This window comes from Gopherus evgoodei, chromosome 2, assembly GCF_007399415.2.
Source record: "Gopherus evgoodei ecotype Sinaloan lineage chromosome 2, rGopEvg1_v1.p, whole genome shotgun sequence".
In the NCBI taxonomy this organism is placed as follows: domain Eukaryota; kingdom Metazoa; phylum Chordata; order Testudines; family Testudinidae; genus Gopherus; species Gopherus evgoodei.
Window position 1 is genome coordinate 80,901,885 of NC_044323.1, and position 9,570 is coordinate 80,911,454.

General features: G+C 43.5%; 1 protein-coding gene across 5 annotated transcripts in view; it reads right to left on the minus strand.

Moving 5' to 3' along the window:
• TOPBP1 (DNA topoisomerase II binding protein 1) overlaps positions 1–9,043 on the minus strand; it is a 47,769-nt gene extending 38,726 nt beyond the window's left edge. Inside the window, exons 1-6 of one of the 5 annotated variants that reach the window (XM_030551134.1) lie at positions 8,647–9,043; positions 6,998–7,085; positions 5,903–6,037; positions 5,164–5,307; positions 700–881; positions 380–573 (exon numbers count right to left, since the gene is read on the minus strand). In XM_030551134.1, the coding sequence (XP_030406994.1) occupies positions 380–573; positions 700–881; positions 5,164–5,307; positions 5,903–6,037; positions 6,998–7,078 (736 nt within the window). In that variant the 5' untranslated portion in view covers positions 7,079–7,085; positions 8,647–9,043. Of the gene's footprint in view, positions 1–379; positions 574–699; positions 882–5,163; positions 5,308–5,902; positions 6,038–6,997; positions 7,086–8,329; positions 8,456–8,622 lie in introns of those variants that run through there. The other 4 variants (XM_030551137.1, XM_030551135.1, XM_030551136.1 and 1 more) reach the window with 4 other exon arrangements.
• Between the last annotated feature and the right edge of the window lie 527 nt (positions 9,044–9,570).

Consider the following 9,570-nt stretch of genomic DNA (forward strand, 5'->3'; position numbering starts at 1 on the left):
TAGTGGGAAAATTTTATCTTCAAGTTTATTTGTTTATTTGTAATCCAATTAATATCATAATTAAAATTCTTAAGTCTCCTGATTTCACCAAAATTTAGTTTAGATTCTATTTTTTCTTTTCTGTAGGCCTCTTCCCTTCCCTCCTCTGATAGTGTTTGGATCTCTGCTTGTGTGTCCCTTTGTTCTCCTTTCCACCTTCCCTTAAGAACACTCCGTATCACTCTTCTTGCATATAATATTTATCGTAACAGCACTGGCAATAACAACAGCACAATGAAACAAATACAGATCTAGGCCCTGATTCTCCAAACACTTATGCACATGCTTAGCTTTACGCTAAGTTGTCCCTTCAAACTTAAATTGATTAAAGAATATCTACCTTTAGGCTCTTGAACAATGAGATGGGTGCACTCATTCATCTTGAGCTGACCTGTGTATTGACCACCATGCTCAGTAGTTAGACGCTGGACCTCCTTCCTGTCCACACTACTTAAGCCAGTTACACAGATTGTACAGCCACGAAATAAAGGACATATGAAGTCTTCCATGCTTATATCTGTGTATCTAATCATACTGAAGGGGGGGAAAAAAGAAAGAAAATAAGACAGATCTTTTCCCAACACAACTCCAAAGGAATAAATATAGTCTAGAACCAGTACACGATTTAATATTTCCTAATACAAAAAGTGGTCCTTTTACCCTTCTTGCGACTTCTCCCACAATGCTTTTACCCAAGTGGGAAGCAATATGGGTTTCTTCAGAGCAGCAGCCACTAAATATTTCTTGCTGCCAACTTCTCCAGCTATAAGATGAGTTACTGATGCATTGAGATCTCTGTACACACGGCCACCCATCATCTGTACATACTTATGAACTTCTTCCTAAAGAGAGGGGGAAAAAAAAGAGAGGCAAATAAAGTAGTCAAACAACAAAACATATATCTTCAAAAATATTACTCCATGTCCTGTGATTTCTCCTGGAACTTAACTTTATGGCAGCTTTAAAACAGAAAAATATATTTTGCCTACATAGAAATGAACAATTTTGAAGGAATCCCTTTAAAAATGGTAAAATAGTGAATACCAGGGGATTGTGCCCTCCAGAACACATTTACAATCCAGATTAAATAAGAAAAAATGCCTGTGTTCTGTTTACTACCCAGGAATCCACATCACATACTATTACTAGACAGAAACAGTCACTTAAGAAAAAATGTCATATTTTTATTCAGAATAAATTTATAAAGTTTGTAAGGGGTTAATAAATGAGTAATAGATGCCATAAGCATGATATATACATGAGTACCATGTGTTATACATGGCTATAAGTTAGGGCTGTCAACCGATTAAAAAATTAATCGCAATTGTGTTTTAAAAAGTTAATCGCACTTAATCGTATTGTTCAACAATAGAATACCATTTATTTAAATTTTTTGGATGTTTTCTACATTTTCAAATATATTGATTTCAATTACAACACAGAATACAAAATGTACAGTGCTCACTTTATATTAATTCTTATTACAAATATTTGCATTGTAAAAAACAAAAGGAATTGTATTTTTCAATTCACGTAATATGAGTACTGTAGTGCAATCTCTATCATGAAAACAGGTTCCAGACTGGCAGCTGTGCTAGTCTGTATCAGCAAAACAAGAAGTCCTTGTGGCACCTTAGAGACTAACAAATGTATTTGGGCATAAGCTTTTGTGGGCTAAAACCCACTTCATCAGATCTATGGAATGAAAAATACAGTAAGCAGTATATATATATATTACAGCACATGAAAAGATGGGAGATGCCTTACTATGTGGGCGGCCAGTGCTAACGAAGCCAATTCAATCAAGGTGGAAGTGGCCTATTCTCAACAGTTAACAAAAAGCTGTGAGTATCAGGGGGAAAATTACTTTCTGTAGTGACCTAGCCACTCCCAGTCTTTATTCAGGCCTAAGTTGATGGTGTCCAGTTTGCAAATTAATTCCAGTTCTGCAGTTTCTTGTTGAAGTCCATTTTTGAAGTTTTTCTGTTGAAGAATTGCCACTTTTAAGTCTATTATTGAGTGTCCAGAGAGAATGAACTGCTCTCCTACTGATTTTGAATGTTACAATTCTTGATGTTTGATTTATATCAATGTATTCTTTGTACGTGGCAGAGGGGCACAATGGCATATATCACATTGGTAGAGGTGCAGGTGAACGAGCCCTTGATGGTGTGGCTAATGTGGCTAGGTCCTATGATAGTGTCCTTTGAATAGATACGTGGACAGAGTTGGCAAAGGGGTTTGTTGCAGGGACTGGTTCCTGGGTTAGTGTTTTTGTTGTGTGGTGTGTAGTTGCTGGTGAGTATTTGCTTCATGAAAGTTGAACTTACAAATGTAGAATTGTGTACAAAAAAACCTGCATTCAAAAATAAAACAATGTAAAACTTTAGAGCTTACAAGTCCACTCAGTTCTACTTCAGCCAATCGCTTAGACAAACAAAATTTGCAGGCGATAAAGCTTCCCACTTCTTGTTCACAATGTCACCTGAAAGTGAGAACAGGCATTCACATGGCACTGTTGTAGCCAGCGTCAGAAGGTATTTACATGCCAGATATGCTAAACATTCCTATGCTCCTTCATGCTTTGGCCACCATTCCAAAGAACATGCTTCCATGCTGATGATGCTCGTTAAAAAAAATAATGCATTAATTAAATTTGTGACTGAATTCCTTGGGGGAGAATTGTATGTATCCTGTTCTGTTTTACCCACATTTTGCCATATATTTCATGTTATAGCAGTCTCAGAGGATGACCCAGCACATGTTCATTTTAAGAACACTTTCACTGCAGATTTGACAAAACATAAAGAAGGTACCAATGTGAGATTTCTAAAAATAGCTACAGCATTCGACCCAAGGTTTAAGAATCTGAAGTGCCGTCCAAAATCTGAGAGGGACGAGGTGTGGTGCATGCTTTCAGAAGTCTTAAAAGAGCAACACTCAGATGCGGAAACTACAGAACTCAAACCACCAAAAAAGAAAATCAACCTTCTGCTAACTCAGATGATGAAAATGAACATGTGTTGGTCCGCTCTGTTTGGATCGTTATCGAGCATGGACACATGTCCTGTGAATGGTGGCTGAGGCATGAAGGGACATATAAATCTTTAGTGCATCTGGCACGTAAATATCTTGCGATGCTGGCTATAACCGTGCCATGTGAACACCTGTTCTCTCTTTCAAGTGACATTGTAAACAAGAACTGGGCAGCTTTATCTCCTGCAAATTTTAACCAAACTTGTTTGTCTGAGCAACTGGTTGAAGTAGGACTGAGTGGACTTGTAGGCTCTACATCAGAGGTCCACAACGCGGTGCCCGCGGGCGCCATGGCTCCTACTGGGGCATCCATGTGCGCCAACCTACTGACCACCAGACAAGCAGTCCCTGAAATGCCGCCGAGAAGTAGCAATGTCAAGAAGCGCTACCGCCGAAATCCCACCAAATTTCGGCAGCATTTCGGCAGCAACGCCGTTTGATGACTCTCCTTCATGGCGGCATTTCAGCAGCTGCTTGTCTGGCGGCCACAGTCCTCAGCATCTAGTCGTCTGGTGCCTGCTCCATGGAAAAAGTTGAGTACCACTGCTCTACATTTTACATTGTTTTCTTTTTGAGTGCAGTTATGTAACCAAAAAAAAAAAAAGTACATTTGTAAGTTATATTTTCATGATAGAGATTGCACTACAATACTTGTATGAGATGAACTGAAAAATACTATTTCTTTTGTTTACCATATTTACAGTGCAAATATTTGTAATATAAAATAATAATATAAAGTGAGCACTGTACACTTTGTATTCTATGTTGTAATAGAAATCAATATATTTGAAAATGTAGAAAAACATCCAAAAATATTAAATAAATTTCAATAGGTATTCTATTGTTTAAAAGTGCAATTCATCGCAACTATTTTTTTATTATTCGTGATTAATTTTTTTGAGTTAATCACGAGTTAACTGTGAATAATTGACAGCCCTACTATAAGCACATCAGTAGAAGATATTATAGATCAGCGGTCTCCAATGCAGTGCCCGCGGGCGCGCCCGCGTCCTGGCCCCCGGTGGAACATCCACCGGCGAATTTCTGCGGCATTTCGGCAGCGACGCCCCTCGATGACGCCGCTTGCCACCGACAAGTGCGTCATCAAGACGCGTCGCTGCCGAATTTCTGCAGCGACGCCCCTCGATGACGCCACTTGCCACCGACAAGTGCGTCATCAAGACACGTCGCTGCCGAATTTCTGCAGCGACGCCTCTCGATGACGCCGCTTGCCACCGACAGTGTGTCATCAAGAGGCGTCGCTGCCGAAATGCCGCAGAAATTGGGCAGCTTTTCGGCGGGTGCTCCACTACCACCACGGTCCTCTGTCTGGCGCCCACCAGACGAAAAGGTTGGGGACCACCGTTATAGATGATTATAAGACACTTATTAATCTAGACTCTAATTGATTAACTAGCTATTCAAACATCTATTCATAATTTATTAAGCCTTTATAAATGGAACCTTAATATGAAGTGTGATCAAAATGTTCAATATTTAACAGAAATTCAGAGTAGCCTAAGTATTAAATCTTTAATTACTTTATAGTTTGAGATAAACAGGAACACATTATATAGTCTGTGACATCTTAGCTGCAGACAACTAGCCGGAAAATCCATCTACATCTCAAGTCAGTTCATGAATGCTATAAACTATTCAACAGTTTCCTATGCGCCCTGCCCACCAACAACCAATGAAGTATTTTTTTTCTACATACAACTTGCATAACACAGATCTGAGGTTCCTGCTGATCTCTTTGATAATGTCACTCTTTAAACACAGTAGTCAATTGAGAAAAAGTTAAATGTATCCAAACACCGAAAGTAAAACGGCAGATGATTTCTTAGTCTAGAAGATTCGAATGGGAACTTCAACTCATTCAAAGCGACAAAAATTATTCAGATGGAAACATAACATCATCATCAATTAAAAAATAACTCTTTCTATATATATTAAAAGTTTTCAGTAAGTGCAAAATGCATTTACAAAGGCTTAACCAATAAATCTTGTTAATGCTGTATCTGGAAGTAAACTTCACAAAAATCTAGCTGAACAATTATTCTTCCATTATATATTGTAATGTATTACCCTAGTTTCTTTTTCAAGACTAGTACAGGATATTGTTATATCAGCCATGGCCATATTATGAACAGGATATTCGGCTCTCGGGACACATCGCTGGTGCTGCATACAAAATATGACTACCTGTGGTCCAACGATTCTACAACCAAGCTGCAACAAAGATCAAAGAGGATTAGTATGGAAGGAAGGGTGACACTTTTCTCACAAAATTATCAACAAAAAAAAAACCATCTTGGGGAACATCCTACATCCCATTTCAGTAACACGAAGCAGTTGGAACTGACCAACCGATTGGTTGGGGACTGCTCAAACAGAGAAATCCTCACGTGGAATAGAGCTGGCCCCAGCATAGGTAACAGAGGCAATGTCTGGAGCACCACTGAGCTCTGGCTATCCTATCATTTGCTACTGCAACATCTCAGAGATCACTGCAACCATGACATTTTCCCAGGCTGCTCTATGACTGGGAGAAACAAAAAAAGGTGGCCACAGATTCTGCAGAAGTAGAGGCAATTGAGACTGAAGGATTGAATACCTTGTCTTGTCTTCCTTTTCATGCTATTCCTACCCTTTGCAATTTCCCCACTGAAACTCTGTTTAACAGCATACTGTATTTACACATATTCACTGTGTACATTACAAGCCAGTATAGAGAATTCAGAAAGAGAAAATGTGTAGGAACATGTATATGAGCATTCCTTAAAAAGGAATAGGACACTTGATAGTAATCTAGTGGGTAGCAAACCTTTTTGAGATGACTAAAGACAATGCCACTAAAAGGGTCACAGATGTAAAGGGATTTGTCATTCTCTTTTATATTGAGCGCTGGCACTTCTTCAAGGATCTGGAGATATTCTTCTGACTGAAATTCTTTTATGGACTGCAAGAAAACATGAAACAACAACATACTTAAATTCCTTTCCCTCTGTTAGACAATTCTTTTAAATGAATCCTATGGCAACAGCAAAAGCATATCCAGTTGAAATTACTTATAGCAAAATTACTATAAAAGAATCAATTTGTAGTGAAGTTGAACAAAAATACCAAATTATTTCAATCCACTGAAATGTACATTGTACAAATTTTCACCTATTGGACCTAATCTGTGCTGAGAGCCTTCTAACTCCCACTGATTTCCCAGAGGAGAAATGACTTGACACCCTCCTCAATGAAGCCATAGTAGCGTAGATAAGGGACCTGAACCCTCAGGTTTGCAGCTCACTTTGTTCTGGAACCTGCTGAGGGCCCTCTACAATCACTGTCTGATTGGGATGATCATTCAAATGCTAGTTACCAAGGCACAGCATACCTCTTCGATAAAATAATTCAAACACTGTGGGATAATTTGCCCGTTGGGGAGGTCAAGGTTTTTAACTAGGTTATTCAATCTATCTTCAATTATTTCAAAAAACACCTCACAGTAGTAAGTACTATGCCAGGCAGGATTGGGCCAAAAGTTTTAAGTGCTTCAGCACCTTTCCAGAGGCACACAGCACCTTACAGGATTGGTGCACAGGGAAATCGGTTTCATGAAACAATGATTTCACTATATGAATTCTCTACTGTATTAAGAAATGAAACTAATCCACTATAATCAGTGAAAATATAACAAATGTATATATAGTAAAAATATATAACAAAGAAAATGTTGATCCTTGCTGTAGAAAAAGAGTTAAACAAGGCATCTGTATTATCTAACATTAAATGTCTTCATCTTACAGAAACCATACATTTTATTTACAGATATATGCATTCATAGGCTACACATAACCATGAAAATAATTAGATGGAAAACTAAATTCAGGAAAAAAACAGCTGATCGTGGTACCAAAATGCTTACCTCAAGAGCTTTAAAAAAATATTCAGAGTTTCCAGAAGACTTTATAAATTTAACGAAAAATGGCTCCTTGTCACTTTTCATCCTTTAACTAATGGATGAAAGAAAAATAAGTTTTGACGTTAAGTACTAGTTTTCAGAATAACGATGTTATGTATTCAAGACCCGCATTAATGAGATGTACCTATTTTTCCACATAAATTATTGCTTTTTCTGAATTTCTTGAACAAATGTATCCAAATATTTTGAACAATTCATGCCCTGGAAATGTCAGAGCTTCTAATTTGCTCATATACTGCCCCAATAACTGTACTATGTATAGTAGAGGTGGGCAAATTATGGCCCATGGGCCCATCTTGCCTGGCCCTTGAGCCCCCCAACTAGGGAGGCTAGCCCCACTCCCCCACAGCCTCAGCTTGCCATGCTGCCAGCACTCTGGGCGGCAGCACTCTGGGCAACACGGCTGCCAGACATGCTGCTCTGAGTGGCATGGTAAGGGGGCGGGGAACGCATTGGATAAGGGGCAGAGGGTCCCGGGGGGCAGTCAGGGGACAGGGGTGGTTGGATAGGTGTGGGAGTCTCAGGGGGGCCTGTCAGGGGGCAGGGGTGTGGACAGAGGTCAGGGCAGTCAGGGGACAGAGAGCAGAGGGGGTTGGATAAGGTGGGGGGGTCCTCCATACAGTTTTGGAATCCTGATGAGGCCCTCAGGCCAAAAAGTTTGCCCACCCCGATGTAAAGGATCAATACGTCTCAGAGATCATTCTCTCTGATGCAGAAACGGAGTAGGGATGGAGACCAGGTATCTCTTGGCTTAGTTCTCTCTCCCTTTACTGCCTGGAGAGTTCGCTGGGGCTACAAGGAACTATACTGGGTAGGCTTAAGCACAACATCCTCCACATCAGCTCTGCTGAGCTCAGGACAGAGAGATAACACAATCCCGGGCTGCATCATCTTTTCCCTGGATCTCCTTTACCAGGTGAGTCCCTGATCAGTACGTCACCACTGGGCTTTCCCACAGGACACTGTGATCGGGCCCTAGGTGCTGAACTTCTTACAGAAGCTTCGTTCACCACAATACAAGGTAAAACATGGATTACGCGCCTCCCCAGGAAACCCCCGGGCTGCACAAGCGAACAAGGAACACCACGCAGCGTTCCCCAGCGGCTGACAGCCCGACCGGGGGCTGAAACGCGCCCTAACGCTGCTTCCCGGGCTGGCTCTCTCCGAGGGAGCCACTCGGCGGGCGGGCACCGCTCCCCGCGCTGCTGCGGCTCTCTGGACGCTCCGGGAGGGGGGGAGGGGCCGTAGAGGGGGAGCGGAGTCCCAGCGCGGTACCTGGGAAGTGGGCGGGGCCCTGCGAGGCGAGCGCCCGTCCCCGCGCGACACCTTCACGGAAACTCCGCGGGGGGGAGGGGGCAGTTCACTCGCGTGCGCAACAATCACGCGCTGCGGCACGTCACGCGCGTCGCGATTCTCGCGCCTGCCACGAGCCCCCGCAGATCTGGCACCTCAGACCCCTCCCGCCGGGCTGTGCTGGGAACCCAGAAGCGTCGGGGCCCCCAGTGAGCGGGAAGGTCATTCCGGGGCGGCTAGAGGGGAGAGTGGGCTCGGGGAAGAGGGAAACTGACGTTATGGAAGATGCGGCCTCTCACCCAACGGAGCGGGCTCGCTCCCGCAGGTACTGCCTGTCCGGCCGGTAACCCAAGGCGGGCGGGAAGACCGCTAGACACACTGCGCAGGCGCGTCAGAAGATGCTAAGAGGCGCAGGCGCACGCTCATTGCTATCACGTGACCAAGTCCCGCAGGACCGGAGCATCTCTTAAAGGGCAAGCCGCTGCGCCTTTAGCTTCCTCGGATACAGCCCGAGCGCGCGCTTTTCGTTCTGCGCCGCTAGCTGCCCGTTCTTCTCCCAGCGCTTGCGTCACTAGCTTCGGCCCGCGTGACTGAGCCTCCGGCGGCGCCGCGCCCCTGGATGCCTTCCTGCCACTTCCACGCCTGCTGCAGCCTCGGCTCCCGCGCGCCCTGCTGGGGGTGGGGGTGGGGGTGTGGCGCGTGGCTGTAACGGCCGCTGGGCCTCGGGGTGTCAGCGCCCAGCTGCCTCCAGCCACGCAGCAACGGCCGCACCCACTCAAGCCAGCCCGCTGGCGCCCTGCCACAGGAAGGGCAGCAGAAATCGCATCCCTCCACTTTTGCTACCAACAGTTGCTTCCGCCATGCAAACATGGTCTTTTTCCTACCCGCCAGAACTTGCTACCACCTGGTCGGGTTGCGAATTCGGAGGGATGGGGTCTGCTTTCACAACCTGCAGAATTTGCTGCTTTTGGCTAATTTGCAGTTGATTTATTTAATTATTGAGGCCCTGTTTCATTTTGTATGCGAGTACGTGTAAAGGGAGGTGAGATTTTGGGGTGTGGAGGACAGACATGAGCCCAGCTTGATACCATAGGGGCCCATTTGATTTATTTCATTTGCCTCCTTTCTTATTTGTGATTGATGTATTTGATTATTGAGGCGTGTTGTCTAGTTTTGTGTGTGAGTATGTGTAAAGGGAGGTGAGACTTGAGGGTATGGAGCAC